General features: G+C 45.7%; 2 protein-coding genes across 4 annotated transcripts in view; one reads left to right on the forward strand and one right to left on the reverse strand.

Annotated features, from left to right (window-relative positions):
• Window positions 1–11,635: 11,635 nt before the first annotated feature.
• Window positions 11,636–20,727, forward strand: part of LOC108934638 (DENN domain-containing protein 5A-like) — a 45,685-nt gene continuing 36,593 nt past the window's right edge. For all 3 annotated transcript variants that reach the window (XM_018752595.2, XM_018752596.2, XM_018752598.2), the window contains exon 1: window positions 11,636–12,031. In XM_018752595.2, coding sequence (XP_018608111.1) covers window positions 11,932–12,031 — 100 coding nt within the window. In that variant the 5' untranslated portion in view covers window positions 11,636–11,931. The remainder of the gene's footprint in view (window positions 12,032–20,727) is intronic.
• LOC114911879 (uncharacterized) lies at window positions 13,072–19,109 on the reverse strand. The gene is made up of 2 exons (XM_029256279.1): window positions 16,537–19,109; window positions 13,072–15,831 (listed from the first exon to the last, which is right to left on the reverse strand). The coding sequence occupies exons 1-2, from the start codon at window positions 18,469–18,471 to the stop codon at window positions 13,510–13,512; spliced, it is 4,257 nt and encodes a 1,418-aa protein (XP_029112112.1). The 5' UTR covers window positions 18,472–19,109; the 3' UTR covers window positions 13,072–13,509.

Raw genomic sequence — 20,727 nt, forward strand, 5'->3', positions numbered from 1 at the left:
GAGCCAATAGTGAGTTCATCGGGCAGCTGGAGAAAGGGACAGGACTGTATACGTAGCTGGGGGGTGGGAGAGGGCTGGGACAGAGGACAAGGCGCAGCTACAGCAGGAGGTCTTTGTGCTCCTGAGAACATCAGAGTGCTGCCCAGTTTACAGGCCTCTCGGCTCCATGGGGGGACAGCAGTAATCCTCTGACCGAAAACTCACGTCAACAAAAGAGCGAGCTGAGCAGATGTGGGGGATGTTGACCGGTTTTGATTCCTTTACAATGAATCGTTGAAATGATGATTATTAAAGCTTGTCTAAGGGAAAAATGTTATTACCCCTACATTTCTGCAAAGGACAGGCTCGGACAACGGTGCACCGGAATGAAGGAGTGGTCTTCCTGGCTTTCATTCTTATAGCAGACATTGATTTATTCATCTCTGAGGAGAATCCCTGAATATAAAATGGACTAACTGACTGTACTTCAAGAATCGCGTGTCTGTATCTTTCCGTCTGTTGGTGAAATACACCTTTGATAAGTGAGCTGTATGTCGATTTGGTGAGAAGTATCTGCCAAATGGATAAATGTAAATGTCTCTGGTGTGCAGACCTTTGAGAGATGGACAGAGATGGACGTGTTGAGTCCTTGTGCTCAGGTACCATTAGAGGTGCAGATGTGGAGGTTCTTCACTCCTGCAAGTACACACACACACACACACATTACTTGTGGTCTATATAAACAACAAAGGGGACTGGTCTAACACACAGACCCACTGTATAACAAAGACAGGGCAGGCTGCACTTTCTTAGAAGGGTCAGGTCCTTTAACGTGTCTAGCAAAACCGTACATATTCTACCAAACTGTAGTCGCCATGTTACTTTTACGCAGTTGTTTACTGGTAAGAACAAGTCATCTGGTGAAACCTGCAGACTCAGCAAACTTGTAAAGAAAGTGGCTTCTGCCATGGGTCTGACCCCCGACTCAGCGGACGCAGGGGCAGCTGCCAGGATGTGGAGGAAGTTAAGAGTCCGTTGCGGACAATGGCTCGCATCCCCTCCATGAAGCGATCGCCACGAGCTCCTTCAGCCACCGCAATCTTCTTGTTCCTGTCCTACGGATTTGGGGTCCTTCTTACCGACGACCGTTTGCTTCCATAATGCCGGTCAAGGGCCTGTTACACAGACGTGCGGAAGTGCCCTGCGACCTTAGAGTCGTTGCGCCGTTTCAATTTATTGTCTGTCTAGTGTGGCTAATTTTTTTATTGCCTACAGTACAGGATGCCCTTTACTTATTTGTTTTTTATTTATTTTGTTTGGGTAGGACTGCGCAACTTGTCGTTACCTGTCATTTGTTGAGCTGCTGTGTGAGTGAACATCCCTCCAGGGATTAATAAAGTGCCTGTTCTATCCCCATCCACCCCTTTCCTGTGCCACGTGTACATTGTTGGGGCGCTGGGTTGATCCTGCAGAAAAGCAGTCTACTGCAGTGCAGCTTCACTTGAGCTCCTGTACTGCTCATTCGTCTTGTGCTAGGAGCTGTGAGTCCAAAATGATGAATGTCACAAAATGTCAAACAATGCAGAAATCCAGCTGTCCAAACAAAGAAACCTCATCTATAATGTTTTTTTTTTTTTTTTTAATCTTACTTGAATTGTTTTCATTATTTAGTTACCTGGGTACAGAGACAGGTGATCTGCTGTCTCTCTTCCTTAGACGTCTCTAATGGCTTCTTTGTGTGAAACTGAGACGTGGATTGAAGTTGTTCGTTTCTCGTTGTATTGAATAGAACCAAGTCATTTGTGGAAACGGATGAAGCTTAATACACTAAGTGTATTAAGGAACCTGGGCAATTTTAGAAAAATGGTCAGCTGTCCGGACAGGAAGAAGTGACTTGCTTGCGCTTTTGGGAAATGCAAGACCGCCATCTGGTGTTTTACCCTGTGGAAAGTTTATGGACTAAATCCATTACCGATGACCACTTGTCCAGAGCAAGGTTGTGGGGGTCTGCAGTCTATCTTGGAAACATAAGGTGTGGAGAAGGGTACAGCCTGGATAAAACTCTAGTCCATCATATCAGCATATGGCATTTATGAATTTTGATAGATTATTTTTGATCACCACTGAGTCCAAAGAACTCTGTCTGGTTAAACGTGTGTTGGCATTATTGATCTTGGGTTAACCGTCCTACCATAACCATCAAGTATTTTCCAGTCTTAGCTCCTCATCCTCCTCAGAATCCTGTCCAGAAACTTCTACCTCTTTCCATTAATGTACTTTCCACTTGTGCACCTGTGCAGGTAACACAAGCTTACTACCAGTTTTTTTATAAAAATGGACATGTGTAATAATGGCTATATTTTCAAGTGTTCGCAGTTTATAGTGTTGGATTTTCGGACTTGTTATGCATCACATTGATTAACAGAACACTGGACCTTCTGGCTGACCATCCACTTCCAGCATGTGTTCTGATAATCTCTTCTGCTTATTTAGTGCTCTGGCCTTGGTACCAGGGAGGCGTGGTGGCATGGCGACTTTAGCCAATGCCTGCTGTATGGTGGGTCTGGGATTTGAGCCCTGCTTGGGGTGCCTTGTGATGGACTGGTGTCCCGTCCTGGGTGTGTCCCTTCCACCTTCGCCTTGTTCCCTCTTTTGCCAGGTAGGCTCCTGCTCTCCGCGACCCCGTTCGGAACAAGTGGTTATAGACGTTGGTTGGTTGGCCTTGGTACCAGGTAGGGCTCCTTCTGCTACCTGTAATCCTACCAGGTGGACTGGACAGCGGTCTCTGATAGCTCAATGAGAGCGCTTAGAAGTGGGCTCAGTAGGCAAGCGCTCTCCATCCTTGTCATACAAATGTGCTGAGTGAAAAGTCCTAAACAAAGTGTGTGGGGTAGGCTGGGCTGCTGGGGATCTAACCTGTCCTGAATGAATAAGTAAGCTCACAAAAGACTGACTAGGATCTGAGCAGAATGGAGCCATTCACTCACTACCAAAGTACACGATTCTTAGCCAGCAGAATATTGCATGCTGGGTAACCTCTCACTCAGCTCCTTGTAGTCGTTTAAAGGTCCTTCCCCAAAGGCCTTTGAAGAGTGGTTCCCTCATTAGAACTCACACAAAGGAGCCCTGAATCCTTCCTTGTTAACGCTGTTCATTAACAGTCCTCTGCGCAGCTAATCTTTTGCACATATTTTCACCGTATACCATTTCTTCTGTTTTTATTGCTTTGCTTTTGCAAGTCAACAAGCACAGAGAACGTGTAATAAGTTACATAATCTTCCTGAGGATTAAGTCCTTCCTCCTCACTTGGTTTATCATCATCACCTCCCATGTGATTAAGTTGCCTTTGGGGGTCTTTTTCCTTGGCACATTCCTCAGTACGAATTGGAACTAGTTCCTCTTCATTGTCAGTGTCATGTTCATGGTTAGGATTGAGTTGAAAGGAAAAAAACTCCATTCTCAGAAGGAGTAAAGTAGCAGGAAAAAGTCTAGAAAGAAGGGAATGAATGAAAGAAAATTAATGCCCATGATATCGTCTTACCTGTCAGGGCTCTTACAGAACATTCGTTTTATTACTGTCAACTATAAGTGCACTAATTGTTCTTTTCCACTTGTACTCTGAATTTAAAATCAGTGTGAAACTTTTTCCTTTTAGTGGCCATATAATTATTTTTTTATGGCAGAATCTTGCATGAAATGTAGTTATAGTAGATAATCTAAGTATACTACAGTAGATAACCTAATCTTATACTTTGTATTACACGTTGGGGAAGGAGCCTATTTAAGAACAGCTTTGCATTATTGAAATGTGTTCTTACTTATTACCTAAGATGTATTTCACTTAAGGACAGCTGACACACATGGGGGATAGGGGGATAGCACAGTGCTGCCTTCACATATCGAGGTTGCAAGTTCAAATCTCACCTACTGCAGCAGTACCATTGTACTTACCTTAAATGGCTGTAGTAAAAAATGTGCAGCTTTATAAATTAGTAAATAGCTGTCGTTAGTTTAATGATGTAAGTTGCTTAGAAGTTGCATCAGCTAAGTAAAAAAATAGTATGTTGCTATTGTTTCACTTTTATAATGACAGGTGATCAGCATTTGCTTCCGGTATACTGTGTAGACCTGTAATACTGTAGTACCGTGGTTTTCATGGAAACAGTGTTTTGATGTGTGTGTTCTTTTTGGTGTTGAGGCTGTATCTGTTCCTGTTTCTGTTCCTCTGGTTCTAGGAGTTGCTGCACCTTCTTTAATGGCTATCAGTGTCGGTTCGACCCTGTACAAGCTCAACACTGCAGGGGATGTGGTGTCATGGAGTTGTCTTCTAGTGCTGGGGCTGCTAGCTGTCCACTTTTTGTTGCCCGTTTTCTTCCAGAAGAAGCTGCAGTAGAATTCATCTCTCTTTCCCTTGCTTCTCCTTGGAACTTGTGCTATGCATGCTTCATATGGTTCATACCCAATGCTGTGTAACAGAAGAAGGCCCGTGGAAAAAGTGCCCATTGATGGTACTATAAGCACAAAATGATGGTTACTTCAGGACAGCAGAGGGAGAGGTGGGATGCCGTGTACTTCATTGATTTTTATCATATTTCCACTGATTGGCTTGGAGCGTTGTGTGTGTGTCACGTGAAACATAGGGGCCTGGGACGGCTGGACCCAGGTGCAGCGTCGTTCATCCGGAGACGAGGAATGAGGCGAGTTCTCGGTGTCGGGGACAGGCGAAGGGTCGATCGATCGGTAGTCAGGGTCAGAGCGAAGATCCATGGGTGGGGTCAGGGGACTTAGCGAAGGGTCGGTCGAACGGCGAACAGGACAGGAACGAGCATCCATGGACGTGGTCGGGAAACGAAGCGAAGGGTTAAAAACCGGAGGACGTGAACGAAGAGCTAGCGATGCTTGTGAACGAAGTGTCACGGGAAAGGGCAGTTGTCCCTGACGAGATTCTGCAAGGTATGGGAGATGCAGAGTGTCTTTTAAAGGGTAGGTGCTGAAATGGAGTCAGGTGCTGTTGATTGAGTTGTGGGCGTGGATGTGACAGTGTGATGGGCAAAAAAACCATATCAACTCAGCTGCATGACTATAGCTCTCCTTTTTCTACATTTTTGGAATGTTTATTTCCATCACACCACACAAATATGAATAGCTGGAAAGCAATAGTAAGGGGTGTGGTGGCGCAGTGGGTTGGACCACAGTCCTGCTCTCCAGTGGGTCTGGGGTTTGAATCCCGCTTGGGGTGCCTTGCGACAGACTGGCGTCCCGTCCTGGGTGTGTCCCCTCCCCCTCCGGCCTTACGCCCTGTGTTGCCGGGTTAGGCTCCGGTTCCCCGTGACCCCGTATGGGACAAGCGGTTCTGAAAATGTGTGTGTGTGTGTGTGTGTGTGGAAAGCAATATCATTAAATTTTTTCTGCTCTGGGACAAATTTTTCATTTGAACTTAATGCACTAGTTCAAATTATCACTGCTGTAAAAATCACATGTGGTTCATCCTATTAATTTTACTTTTCAATATTACAAATAATGTATAGTAGAAATCTTGTTTTTTTACAGTCGAATCCATTGAGGCTTGCACTTTGTGACTACAACCCTCACATGGTCAAACACAGTTTTATTGTTTAAAGGCCTGAGCACATACACATTTTTCCAGAATAGTTCATACTTTCATTTTCCTGACACTTTTCTCCAAAGCAACTTACACGGTTAAGTTACTTAAAATTATTTTTCCATTTATACAGTTGGGCAAATGTAAGGTAAATGCTCTAGTCAAGGGTACTACAGCTGGAGGTAGGCGCTTTAGGGACTTACATAATTGTGTACAGTATAGCATCTGTGATATTAATGCAAAAAACATGAATTTATTTGCAAATTTAGCTCGCATTTTGTAATTCTGCCAAGCAATCACACACACATTTCCAGAACCGCTTGTCCCATACGGGGTCACGGGGAACCGGAGCCTACACGGTAACACAGGGCGTAAGGCCGGAGGGGGAGGGGACACACCCAGGACGGGACGCCAGTCTGTCGCAAGGCACCGCAAGTAGGACTCAAACCGCAGACCCACTGAAGAGCAGGACCCGGTCCAACCCACTGCGCCACCGCACCCCTGCCAAGCAATCAGTTCCAGGTTTATAATTTGTCCCACTCTGCTGCAGTCTGTTTCATAATACAGGATAGCATTTATCCTTTATTACATTTTTTCTTCAGTCAATTTGTTCTGAATGTGTGGAAACAAGATTTGAACAAAACAAATTGGTTTACAGTTGACAGCTTTTATTATTTATTGATGATTTTATTATTGATTGCAATACATATTTAAAGAAATGAAACAATTACATTTTACTTCCTTCATACAATCATATGTATACAAGTTCATGAGCGGAAATGGTTCTTTCTGATAAAGCTAATACTAATACTGATCGTGTGTTCTATAGAACATTTGAAAGAAATATCTGCCAAAGTTATAGTAAAATCTGAAAAAGTTCTGCATGTCTAGACGGGAGTCTTTTATGCACAGATGTTAAAAAATTATTGCTTATTCCGATGAATAAGACATCAGACATTTCTGCACACATTGCTGCCTGTCAGACATCTCTGCTTGGATGTCTGATCACCAGCTCCAGCTCAACCTCTCCAAAACAAAGATTCTTTACCTCCCAACTAGCCCGTCCTCCTGTCATGATCTATCAGTCAAACTGCACAACTCACTCATCTTGTCTACCTCTTGGCTAAGAGTCTAGGAGTGACGATTGACTCAAGTCTGTCTTTCTCTCAGCACATCGAAGCCACAACCCGAACCTGCAGATACGTCCTGCATAATATCCACAGGATCCGTCCTTACCTCACAACTGAATCTGCCCAACTACTTGTCCAGGCCATGGTGATATCCCGTTTGGACTACTGCAACTCTCTCTTATGCGGCCTTCCTGCTACTGCCATCAAACCTCTGCAACTGATACAGAATGCTGCTGCACGAGTTGTGTTTGACTTTCCGAAGCGTTCCCATGTATTTCCCCTACTCGTTTCTCTTCACTGGCTTCCTATAGCTGCCTGGGTCAAATTCAAGACCCTGGTTATTGCCTACAAATGCATCAGTAGAACTGCTCCTAGCTATTTACAAGACTCGATCATCTGCTACACCCCAACCAGACCCCTTTGCCTGTCTACTTCTGCTTGCTTAGTGGTCCCATGCCTAGGTAAAGCATGGAAGATCTTGGTTCTAGCTCCACTGAGGTGGAGCAACCTCCTCCTCTCATTCAGAACTGCTGAATCTCTGTCTACATTGAAAAAGGGTCTTGAAACTCATCTCTTCCAGACTCACTTCGCCCATCATCTCTTAAGTTCATGTAAGGTATAAATGTTCATGCACCATAACTTTAAGATCATGCCCAGATCAATCCTTTATGCAGCTACTCCTGTAATGCAATGTAAATGTTTATATAGACAGTACCTCCAAAAAAAAAACGAATAGGAAGGTGATTAGGAATCGTCAATATTCTCATAAAAGTTTTATGCAGCTATTCATGTGATGAACATCAGTGCATATGGTGGAAAGAAATAAACTAACTGTACTTAAGAATCACACGTCTGCATCTAAGTTTCTCTTCCTGCTTATGTAATGAACACATTGTATTTTCTATGAGATGTATGTCGCTTTGGAGAAAAGAATCTGGTAAATGAATAAATGTAAATGTATATTTTCAGTGCTGTTTGAGGTTTCTACATTTCACTATCTGTTTTTTGTATATTATATCTAAGGTGTGATATCTGAGTTTCTGAAAGGGTTCATGTTATTTTTTAAACCATTACACATTATTTATATTGTGAATGTTGAATATACAGTAACTTGGTTGTCTTTTCCTGTGCACTCTATAAAGGGTATAAAGTCCTACATGAAGTTACTGGGGATGTTCTTTTGGTGTTTTTGGAAGTGGATGTTATTTAGTTATTTAACAGTTAATAATGTAATATGGAAGGGGGTGCGGTGGCGCAGTGGCGCAGTGGGTTGGACCGCAGTCCTGCTCTCCGGTGGGTCTGGGGTTCGAGTCCTGCTTGGGGTGCCTTGCGACAGACTGGCGTCCTGTCCTGGGTGTGTCCCCTCCCCCTCCAGCCTTACGCCCTGTGTTACCGGGTAGGCTCCGGTTCCCCGTGACCCCGTCTGGGACAAGCGGTTCTGAAAATGTGTGTGTGTGTTATTTAGTTATTTAACAGTTAATAATGTAATATGGAAGGGGGTGCGGTGGCGCAGTGGGTTGGACCGCAGTCCTGCTCTCCGGTGGGTCTGGGGTTCAAGTCCCGCTTGGGGTGCCTTGCGGCGGACTGGCGTAAGGGACAAGCGGTTCTGAAAATGTGTGTGTGTGTGTGTGTAATGTAATATGAGAACGGTGAAAATTAAACCAAAATACAAACTTCTTATTTACTGTGATATTTAAATAGCCATATTGTTCAGATAGCATTTCTACAGAATATTAGAGGCTTTCAGAGCTACTCTTTTTGTAATTTGCTGAATGCAAACACAAGTGTAACTGATACCAGATTGGTTGTTAACAAGGCAAAATTTGGACAATCAACACTGAACCAAGAGGGGGGTGCGGTGGCGCAGTGGGTTTGACTGGGTCCTGCTCTCTGGTGGGTCTGGGGTTTGAGTCCCGCTTGGGGTGCCTTGTGATGGACTGGTGTCCCGTCCTGGGTGTGTCCCCTCCCCCTCCTGTGTTGCCAGGTTAGGCTCCGGATCTCCGCGACGCCACGTGGGACAAGCGGTTTCAGACGGTGACACTGAACCAACTTTAGACCACATGACATTGACCTATAGAATGAGACAATCCTTTCTCATTTTCCCAATTTAAAAATAAGCATCACAGAACCAAAGTAATTTGGTTATTCTTATTATGTCACAGTTTGAAGTGCCCTGTGTGAGATACTTATATTTTAAGTATAAACTGAAGTATATATGTAAGCTGTGGAATTTCAAGTGACTGTTCATCAATAATACTGATCAACAACAAATCTGACACATGGATAGTCATGGTGTTCTGAGCAGATTTTTTTCATGCTGAATTCAAAAATGAAATCAGATTTTTTCAGTCAAGCTTAGTTTTCTTGTGACCCCATCATTGTTCTCTTCAATTAGTGACATTGTGGTGCTATATTTTAACTAGAGTAGCCTATTTGTAACACTAATTGAGCAAAATCAAGTTATTATTGTTTTCTACAATAAATAACTTCAAGGTAGCGGTAGAAGGCATGACAGCTGGCACAGAAGAGTTTTAAGTTCCTTCTATGCACATCATACTTGAAATTATGAAAAAGTTTGTACATTTATATTTATTCGTTTAGCAGACATTTTATTCCAAAGCGACATACATCTCAGAGAAAATACAATTTGTACATTACGTTAGGAGAAAGAGAGACGTAGTTGCAGACATGTGATTCTTAAGTAAACTTAGTTTCTTTTCACTTCTTTCACCAATGTTCATCACACAAGCAGCAGCATAAAACTCTGAATATACGATTCCTGATCACCTTCCTACAAGATTATTTTTTAAGGTACACAAACATTTACATACAGTACAGGGTTAGCGGCTGTGTAAAGGCTGATCTGGGCATGATCGTAAAGTTATGCTGCGTGAACATGGACACCATACATGAGCTTAAGAGATGATGGGCGAAGTGAGTTTTCAGACCCTTCTCGAATATAGACAGAGTTTCAGCAGTTCTGAGTGAAAGGGGGATGTCATTCCACCACAACGGAGCCAGAACCTCTGTGCCTTACCTTTCTTGCGTGGGACCACCAAGCAAGCAGAAGTAGACGAGCGAAGGGGTCTGGTTGGGGTGTAGCGGATTATCAAGTCTTGCAAATATCTGGGAGCAGTTCTATCCATGCATTTGTAGACAATAAGCAGGGTCTTAAATTTGATCCAGGCAGCTACAGGAAGCCAGTGCAGAGAAATGAGAAGATGAGATACTGTACATGGGAACGCTTTGGCAAGTAAAACACAATTCATGCAGCAGCATTCTGTAACAGCTATGGAGGTTTGATGGCAGTAGCAGGAAGGCCACACAGGAGAGAGCTGCAGTACCCATTCGGGATGTCACCATGACCTAGACAAGTAGTTTGTGAAAGCAATAGATAAAACAGGAACTGGGTTCACTGTCCCCGAGGAGTAAATGTCCCAGGATTATTGATCCTCAGATTAAGGAAGGTATTTTTGCAGGTCCTCACATAAGAGAAGTGATAAAAGATGACAAGTCTGGTGAAGAGTTAAGTGGAGTTGTAAAAGCTGCATGGCAATCACTCGAAAGGATCTGCAGAAACTTCTTGGGAAAACATAAAGCAGGAAACTATTGTGAAAGAGAGTATTCATACCAAACTATGGGATAGAACATGTCAGTATGTGTAACTCATATAGGGAGAATGACAGTAAAGTTCACTTCCACTAGTATATACTCTACTAACAGATAAAGACACTTGAATTTCAATTTATGCGATATGGATGTTGATGAGGACTTTTACAGGTTGTGGAAAGCAGGTATTAATACAATCTCCATTTCACTTTAAAACATTTATAGCATTGTATTGGGCAGTATTTGTATAAATATTTCATGAAATGACGCGCAAGGAAAGTGTGGCGTAAAACCGCAGTGCTCACATGTCACCACTAGGAGGCGGTATTTTCCCGAGTGATTCATTAGTGACGGCAGCCAGTTATTTGGAGGTAGGATTTGATAAATACATAAGGAAATATTTTATCTCTTCACTTTAAAGGACACATCAGTATGAAAGAGATAACGCGCGCAAAAAATATGTAAATGGAAATTGTTTCAATGTACTTAGATTTGGCTCACAGTATTTTCCATAGAGGGAATTTTAAGGCAGTTAATGAAGAGATCAGCCTAGAAGGGTTTCTTTACCTGGGGTTCATGTACTCCTTCGAGGTCGTTGGATTGCTTGTTTTGAAAACAACAGTAGGTAAAAAAAGGTTAAAAAATGCTACTGTGCTGTCAATACCTATGGAATACGCTTATGTGGAAGGCAGCGATTTTCAGTACAATAAATTGAGTACAATATCTTCTCTGAATTTATCTATATGGAGATTTTTCTAAGAGGTCCTTGACCTTTGTCAAGTCTTGAAGGGTCCGCGCCGGAGAAAGGGGCTAAGAACATCTATTGTGTAGAGAAAAAAAACGCCTGCTTTATATTATCTTAATAGATTACATTATGAAAAGTTAATTTATTGAGACAACTTGTTTTATTATCGTTGGAATTAGAAGTGGTGCGTGTTACCAATAAACATCTTTCAATAAACTATGTTCTCAGTATATAAACAGAAGTGTAATAAACATATGTATTATTCTTCAGAGATGTTTCATTCCACTGATTTATAGTTTTGAATAACAAATTGTCTTCTTTTTTTTCGTTTAGTCTCAGTTTAGATTAAAAAAGTGGTCTCACAACGTGTCTTGTACCTTCGGTTGAGTATTGGGGCACACCTTCTCTCCTATCTCCCTGTTACGTGTGTGATAAAAATAAAAATAAAAAAAACATTTACTGTATCTTCCTCCTAGCAGTGATTACGTGAACCAGACGAAACAGTTAAGTGGGTCCGGGCTTCGTTCTGCGGAGTGAAGCGCAGTAAGTAATCCGCTTTGGGACAAGCGCGCATGTGCAGAATCTCCGCCACTGAGAAAGGGTTGACACAGTCCCCTCGCTGTGGAACGCGCGCATGCGTAGAATCTCCGCTCCGCCAGGGTGAGGGAGATTTACGCGGTACCGCGGTGGTTCGAGGCGGGTCTGGGGCAGAGGAAAACTGCTGTCCTGGAAGGCCCAGCATGCACTTCGGTCGCTTGTGCCGTGCTGTTAGGGTTCAATAGTATACCCGCAATGGCTGCACGGACCCCCGGCTATGACCTCGAGTGAAGAAGCGGAGCCTCTCACTCACCACTGCCACCATCATCATGACCACCGGCTTCAGCTCGAGCTCGTGCCGATTCGCGGACTACTTCGTGATCTGCGGACTGGACACGGAAACGGGGCTGGAGCCAGACGAGCTGTCCGGTGAGTGTCGGCGGAGGGAGACCCATCTCTCTCGTCTCGCTGCGGCGCACTAACAGGCGCATTGATTGTCACGGTCCCTCTGCCTCTTCCTCCCGTGATGTACACACACATTTACACATGAACACGTTCTTTAAGTTAAATTTCCATCCGAACGATTCAGAACAGTGAGTGGTTGAAACTCACTGCTACTAGTAGTGGTGTTCGGGTGAATCCAGTTGTGTGTCTCTCTCTCTGTGTGAAGTTACTGATGAACATCGCCGGCGGAGTGGAAAGTGGAAAGAAACAACGAACTATGTAATGTTTACTTAAGAATCACATCATGATGATGCCTGCAGCTACGGGCTCTTTCTCCTAGCCTAACGCACAAATTATTGTCTCTGAGATGAGATGTACGTCGCTTGGAGAAAACGCGTCTAAATGAATTATTATATGTATTAACTTGCGCTTTTTCGGGCGGTCGGAACCGGGTTTTGTGTAACTAACTACTGGGATTAACCGGCGCAGTGCCTCACACAGAAGCTAGACAGGTCACAGACACAGGTGCGAACCTCGATGCGCTTGAGTGTGTGTGGTTTGGTGGGGGTGCGGTGCGAGTTGATTTGTTTCTCCGGTGAATGTGTGTATGTGGGCCCGAAGGAGCCCTGCAGTCCTACAGCCCGCGCTGTACAGCCCCTTCGGACCCGCTGATTTATTCCCGACCTAACGGTCCAGGGAGCGCGCTGTAACGATCCGGCTAAGCTAATGAGTTAGCCCAGATCCTCACGTGGATTCCAGAAAGGCGTAAAAGTATATAAATCCAGATGGACACGGACAAAAGGACGCTCTTCTTTTTAATATCTTGTGGGAAACTATGGATAACATATTTCACACAGCTGTCCTTACAATAAAATAACCAACATTAAAGCAATCTCCAAAACGTGCGAGGCACAAAAGGGTGTACACGGCCACGTATATCAGCTTGCGCGCCCGGGAGCCAGCAACGAGGGGGCGGAGCAACCCCTTAATCTCCACCATAATACGTCATCATTACATATCCCCCCCACTTAGATCAAGGGCTGTCCTCAGACCACAACAGAAATAAAACATCTACCCCTTCACTGTAGCACATCACTGCATAACAGAGACAAACAGTGGCACATAAAAGAAAGTAAAGACAGTTGCCCAGCATAATACCATAGCCCAACATTACACAGCCAGAACAGCATCCTTTAAATTATTCTTTTTTTTTTTTTCCCCCCTCTTCTTTCCACAAACTTCACACTGTTAAAGCAGAAAGTGAAACAGAAGATATTACAATAAAGGCTTAAAACACACAGGTCTGAACAGTATCTCAAGAACAAGTGGTGCACACTGCAGCCATAACCCCTTCAAACATTTCAATACCCGCTAGTCTCCAGACCAGCCAAAGAAAAACATTTTCTTTCGCACACAAAATACAATAAGACCCCAAAATAACAAACAGAACATCATAAAACATGTCAAAACCCAAATTGCAAAGCAAAATAAGGGTTTGTCCATCTGTTGACATCCCACCCACTGGTAACCCTTGGTGTGCGCCTAGGACGGAGCAAGTATGGGTGTGCCGTGTGGGCAGGTTGTGTGGGATGAGTAGGGTGTTGCGAGAATGAGCGTGTTTCCGCATGAAAGGGCTGTGCGTATGTGAGGCAGGAATCACCAGCACATCCACTGCGAAGAAAATACGGATGTGTGTGCATGCGCACAAGTTGTGGGTGCTGGAGGTGAGCGTCAGCGCGGGGTGAGGAAAAGTTTACAGGGGGCGTGACCACAGGACTATCAACTGAGGGAGGCTGTGTCCCCACAGTCGGAGCAGCCGCCAACTGGTCATGGACGTCCGGCTCCGTAAACAGGGTATCAAAGCCAAATACGTCCTGCTCATCAGGGACACAGGCCTCTTGCTCCTGCAAATTGGTCTCAGCCAACTGCTGGGGCAAACACTCCAGGTCCTCCTTGTCATCCCAAGTAAAAAATGGAAGTAAATTAGAAACATGGTGAACACCACCATCAGCTGCATCCGCCACCCTGGACAACTTGTAATTCAGCTCAGACAAAACTTTGGTAATCCTGTATGGGCCTTTATAGACTGGGGCAAGCTTGGCCGAGAAACCCGCCGAGGCATCCGACCGAGGATGGGCTTTCAGTTTAACCAAGTCACCGACCTGGAACGAGACGGCACGCCGATTCTTATCATAATGTTTTTTCTGTGTGGACTGGCTCTCCGCTAGGGACTCCCTCACATGATCATACGCCTCTCTCAGGGCGGAAGTGAGCTCCACCTTGTAGTCCGCTACAGAATCAGCCATGTATTGCGGGCTTGGTGACAACCACAAATCAAGGGGTGTATTGAGGTCTCTGCCATACAAAAGAAAAGCTGGGGTATCTCCCGTACTCTGGTGTGGAGCTGTTCTCAACGCAAAGGATATCAGCGGCAAGTGGAGGTCCCAGTCTCTGTGTTTTCGCCCCACATAAGCACGGATTGCAGTCTTAATAGTACGGTTCACTCGTTCCGTCTGGTTCGACTGGGGGTGGTAGGCTGTAGTCAGCCTGTGGTCTGAGCCCATGGCAGCAACAACCTCCTCAAAGAAGTCACTCACAAACTGAACACCTCTGTCAGAGACCAGGTGCGCAGGAGCGCCATGTCTCGCAAACACCTCAGAGACAAACTTGCGGGCCGCAGTCGCCGCTGTAGCCTCTCGAACTGGACAGATCTCCACCCACTTGGTGAAATAGTCAATGAAAACTAAAATATATTCATTCCCACGGCCGGATCTGGGGAGGGGACCCATGAAATCAACACCAGCAAACTCCCATGGATATGTAGCGACTACTGGTTTCAGATAGCCCCCAGGCTTCTGATTGGCTGGCTTGGACAACTGGCAGGTCACGCAGGACTGGACATACCTCTTGACATCACCCCTCATACCTGGCCAATAAACTCGTCTCTGTAAGCGCCCAAGGGTTTTGGTAATGCCTAGGTGGCCCCCCATCGGGTGGTCATGAAAATATCTCAGTAAAGTACCACGGAGGAGTCCCGGCACATAGAAACGCAGGGCCTTAAGAGGATGAAGCCGGCAGGAAGCCCTCTTGTCCATGAAGTAAACCAAACCGTCCTGAATGCAAAAATCCGTTGAGTCCACACAGGATCCGCTCTCCAGTTCCGTGAACAGCGATGCGATTACCTGGTCGCCCTGCTGGAGCGACTTAAGCTGTTGCTTGTCCTCCAATATTAACAGTGGTTGACGTCTGAGGTTCAAAGAGCCAATAGTGGCGTATGATGGCAACAGGTCTACGGGCTCGGTAGGATCACAGGCAGGGTTCCGCGAAAGGGCATCTGGAACCAAATTTGCAGAGCCTGGTCTGTGGACCACTTCAAAGTCAAAGTCTTGTAGTCGTAGGCACCATCTAGCTAATCGCCCTGAGGGGGAGGGCCTTGACATCAGCCACCTCAAGCTGTTGTGATCCGTAACAACTGTTACATAGGAGCCCTCAACATATGGACGAAAGTGTTCGAGAGCCCAAATCACCCCAAGGCACTCTTTCTCAGAAGTGGAATATAGGCGCTCTGACTTGTGAAGTGTGCGGCTTGCAAATGCGACAGCCCTTTCCAAGCCATCTTCCCCAGTCTGGGTCAATGCGGCCCCGAGGCCAACATCGCAAGCATCCGTATGAACTGTAAAAGGCTTCCCAAAATTAGGTAAAACAAGTACTGGTGCCCTAGTCAGCCGCAGCTTCAGGTGATCAAAAGACTGCTGGCACTCAGGAGACCACGTGAAATGGGCATCCTCCCGCAAAAGAGCGAACATGGGCTCAGCGATACGAGCATACCCTGAAATGAACCTACGATAGTAACTTGTCAGACCAAGAAACTGTCGCATGTTTTTAACCGTCCTCGGCGTGGGAAACTGCTTGATTGCAGCAACCTTACTCTCATCAGGACCAATGCCTCCTGGGGTTACCAGGTAACCCAAGTAACGAAGTTTTGGCGTACAAAAATGACATTTAGCCAGCTTCAACGAAAGGCCAGCCTCCGCCAAACGCCCCAATACACTAGCAAGGTCTGTCAGGTGTTGGTCAAAGGTTGGTGAAGCAACAACTATATCATCTAGGTACACCATACAACAGGTGTGTGTGAGCCCTGCCAAGACAGTGTTCATTAGCCTTTGAAATGTCGCAGGCGCATTTGACAATCCAAAAGGCATTACTTTAAATTGATAGAGCCCTTTGTGAGAGATAAAAGCTGACTTTGGTCTCGAATCTGCAGCCAACGAGACCTGCCAATAACCTCGTGCAAGGTCTAGAGTTGAAATGAATTTACCGCGTGCCAAAAAATCCAAAGAGTCATCTACTCTCGGCAGCGGATAGGAGTCCCTCACTGTACATTTGTTCACTTTCCTAAAATCCACACAAAATCTCGGCTCTGTGCCAGGCTTTTCCACTATCACGATTGGGGACGCCCAGGGCCCTGAAGCAGGCTCAATAATATCATCCTCCAACATTTTAGAAATCTGCTCTTCGATAATCTTTCTTTTAGCGGGTGAGGCACGATAGGGAGGAAGGCACACCGGTTTCGCAGTTCCTGTGTCGATTATATGTGCAACCAATGAGGTCTTCCCCAGCTTTCCACTGAAAAGATATTCAAAGTCTCGCAACAGGCTTGCCAGCCGTTCCTTGTCTGCCGGAAGTAAAGCTGCCTGATCCAACACTGGGATAAAATCAACTTTGGTATCCTTAAAAGTCAGGCAAGCTACATGACCTTCCAAGTCCCCAAACTCCCCCTCCAACAGGCCTAGGTCTGGTGCGTAGTTTGCATTGTCTCCCAACCTAACATTACCTGTGGCCGGATGAATATGAACATCTGCCTGGATCATGAAATCAGTACCCAAAAGAATGGGACAAGACAGGTCTGGAATCACAGCAAAGCGATGTGTGAACAAGTGACCCAACAAGCTCACGGGCAGCCACACAACACCCGAAGGAGTGCACTGTTTTGAGTCAGCCAACTCAAGTGGGGAGAAAGTCCAAGGGAGAACAATATCCTCATTTATTCCACATCTAAGGAGAGTGGATGGATGGACTGCTGAAATGGACGCACCCGTATCCAATGTCGCCTTCAGAAAAACTTGGTTAACCATTACCACTGACGACAAAGGGGAGTTCTTAGACTTCCGTGGGCTGTCCTGCACCAAATTAACGGAGTGAGAACCCCCTGTGCTCTGTACGCTGGGCCCCGGTTCCAGGTTCTGGTTTCCACCCCGGGGCCGCTGAAACCTACGCGGTCGAGCACCCGGGTCACCCCTAGTGTCTTGTGGAGCGTTTGGGTTCTCTTGATCTGCCTGAGGACTCGCAGCTGCCCCCCCACCAGGTTCTGTGTTTCCACTCTGCCTAGTTTTCCTACAGGTCCCACAGTTACGCGTGGTGACCCCGGGGGTAAAACATTTGTAGCAGTGCAAGTTTGGTCGCTGGGTCAGCTGAGCAGAAGTGGCAGTCCTGTTAGGGGAGATAGGCCCCAAGGCAGCGTGTAGCTCATGGGCAGTCAGGAGCAGCTCAGTTAAAGTTGTGGGTGCGGCCGCATGGAGGGCCAGTCTATACTGGTCTGAGACATGCCGGCAAATCACCTCGATCTGTTCTTGCTCAGATGGTGGTTGCCTCAGTCGTTTGAACTCAGTCACCAGGTGAGCGACAAAGGTGGGAAGTGATTCCTCAGAAGCCTGAACACTGTCTAAAATCCCTCTCCAGATCTTCTCTTCATTGTCTGTTGGTAAGAATGCTTGACGAAAGAGATCTGAGAAATGTTCCCACGACAGTAGGTGGGGCTGCATGGCAGAGTACCACTTCCGAGGCTCCCTCTCAAACAGCCTCGTCAACTCTAGAAAAAACCGAGTATCAGGTAAGCCAACCGCTGTTTTGTACAACGAAACAGACTGAAGCCAATCCTCTGGGTCAATAGAATCACCCCCATCAAACTTGGGTGGCACAAGGCCAGAAAGGTGAGCAGAACTAACCAGCGGGGGGTGTGGACATGACCGGGCTGTGCATTCAGAGAGAGTGTGTGCCGCAGTGAGAGAAGTGTGCCCAGGATGGGCACCAGCATCCTGTCCATGCGAATGTTGAGAATCCTCGGCATCTCGACTATTGCGCTTTGTGAGTGTGCGTGTAGCAGGGGTGGAGGTAAACATAGGATGGGCATGTGTGTCTGGTCCCTGTGAGTGTGAAGAGGTCTGGATCTCCAACTGCTGTAGCAAGCTGTGTTGCAAGTCAACAGACATACTAAATGCAGATGTCAGCATCTCTACTTGTTGCTGTAACTTTTTTACCTGAGCAGCAAGATGCTGAATTGTGACCGAATCATCACCCAACAGCCCAAGTGGAACACCATCACCTTCACCATCGTCATCCACAAATGCAACAATACGTCTAGCCATTGTAAATGCACTGAGAGAATCAAAACAGAAACGTGACCATGAATAACTGGAAAAAAAAATTATCCTAAAGCAGGTTAAAACAGCACATGTGCAATAGGAAGACACTCAGTGTATTACAATACATAAGAAAATAATATCATCAAATAACCTTACATGATGAATTACTCTTAAACTCAGCACTGGTCAGTTTTCATTATTTAGCTATTAACTATTAACATATATTACACACTCACATACAATTAACCTTTAACCCCCTTTTTTTTTTTCCTTTTAAAATTTCCCTCTCCTCTCTTTCACGGCGCGTAGAACTCCGCAGGAAATGGGAAAAAGACGAGGAAAAATGTCCCACGGTCTGTCCAACTGGAGTTTTAGGTTGCCACACCGTGCACGAGTGAATGAAATATCGTAAATCCGCTAGCCAACGTGCGCGAGGCAAGGAAATAAAAAGTCGAATTCCAAAAATAGTTCGCCTGCTTCCTTCGTTATCCACCAAAGAGATACTCCAAATATACTCACTGTCCAGTGTCCAAACCTTTCCTTCTAAGGGTATTCATTCACAGTTCGGGCGCCATTTGTAACGATCCGGCTAAGCTAATGAGTTAGCCCAGATCCTCACGTGGATTCCAGAAAGGCGTAAAAGTATATAAATCCAGATGGACACGGACAAAAGGACGCTCTTCTTTTTAATATCTTGTGGGAAACTATGGATAACATATTTCACACAGCTGTCCTTACAATAAAATAACCAACATTAAAGCAATCTCCAAAACGTGCGAGGCACAAAAGGGTGTACACGGCCACGTATATCAGCTTGCGCGCCCGGGAGCCAGCAACGAGGGGGCGGAGCAACCCCTTAATCTCCACCATAATACGTCATCATTACAGCGCGCCCGTTCGAGTCCCTTCAGGAACGCGCGCGCTGCCGCACTGGCACAGTCGCGTCAACGGCAAATTCACACTTAGACTCTTCGCGCCACACGCACTGTTCCTTCGCAGTCACACCACCGTGACCATAACTAATCACAGTGAACCTTAATGATGCAATGAACAGAAATCGGTGTAAATGAAGAGTAAAGCCCATTCTGAGGGAAGAAAGCTTCAGTTATTAACCTTACAGTACATGATGATGTCATTAAGATCTAGATGACTGTGTTTATGCTGCAAAAGCTGCCTACTTCTACCGTACCGTTCTTAGTTTTACCCTAAAATGCTTCACAAATGTGTACAAAGAGTGACCACGTAGTGGGGTGAGTTTCTGTGGCTGATCTCCACTTCAGCGGAATGGCCCTCGAACCCTGCGGACCCCACTCTGTCGCTGTGACTATGTGTTTTCCATCACGGCTTCAACAAGTGACCTTGGTGAGCTGCTACGCTGACCTTAGAGTGAAGTCGAGAAGAGCGGGTCCTCGCAAGTGTTTCCGTCTTCCGGGGACGGGCCGGCTGCCCGTGCCGCATTTCAAAATGTGGATCTAGTTTATCCGGCCAACAGATGGACTCATCTTTTAGGAGTAATGAGGGTGTCTGTCGAGTAAAAGGGATTTCTTTTTTTGCTTGAATTACTCAATCCTTGGCTGGACAGACTAGCCAAGGAAAGGGGCAGCTGCACAGTTCAGTATGTTAGGGAAGGACTGCTAAGATCTACAGCCTGGGCAAGTTGTCGTGTGATTTTTACCCCCCCCCCCCCATTTCCTTCATAATGTTATTGCTAACCTGACAACAGAGAATAATGCATTGTTCTTGTGGAGGTGCAAGCAGGGGAGGAAGTGTCACACAAGGCCACTTCTGGTCTCTGTTGGAGGCCCTAGACATCTTTGTGACTCTAGCAAGCATGGCAGGGTGGAGCATCCCTTCAGTCCTCGACGGGTAGGGATTGGGGCAAAGGGATTGACAGTAAGTAGATTAGATTGGTCTAAGGCTAAAAGGGATGCAGTCTGGGGGAAAATGAGTTTCTCCAGAGTGGGCAAAGACAGAGGTCAGACCACAGTACAAGTCAAATAGCATCCCTGCACACTCTGAAATGTCACCCAGATGGCATTGGTGAGAACACAGCACCCATGTATGAGTGGAAGCATACAGGAACAGAATCTACAAGCATATTTTAAACATTACAAATGTTGAGTTATGCTGCTTTTGCTTTGCTTGCTGCCCTACAGTTTTGCAGCATTTGCAAAATCTGCTTCTGTCCCCTTCCATATTTTGCAAAGTAGTAGTAACATCTGACAGTTAGTCTACAGGAGCTGCTAAGTCAGTCAGGGC

The sequence above is a fragment of the Scleropages formosus genome, chromosome 11 (assembly GCF_900964775.1).
Source record: "Scleropages formosus chromosome 11, fSclFor1.1, whole genome shotgun sequence".
NCBI classification, from domain to species: domain Eukaryota; kingdom Metazoa; phylum Chordata; class Actinopteri; order Osteoglossiformes; family Osteoglossidae; genus Scleropages; species Scleropages formosus.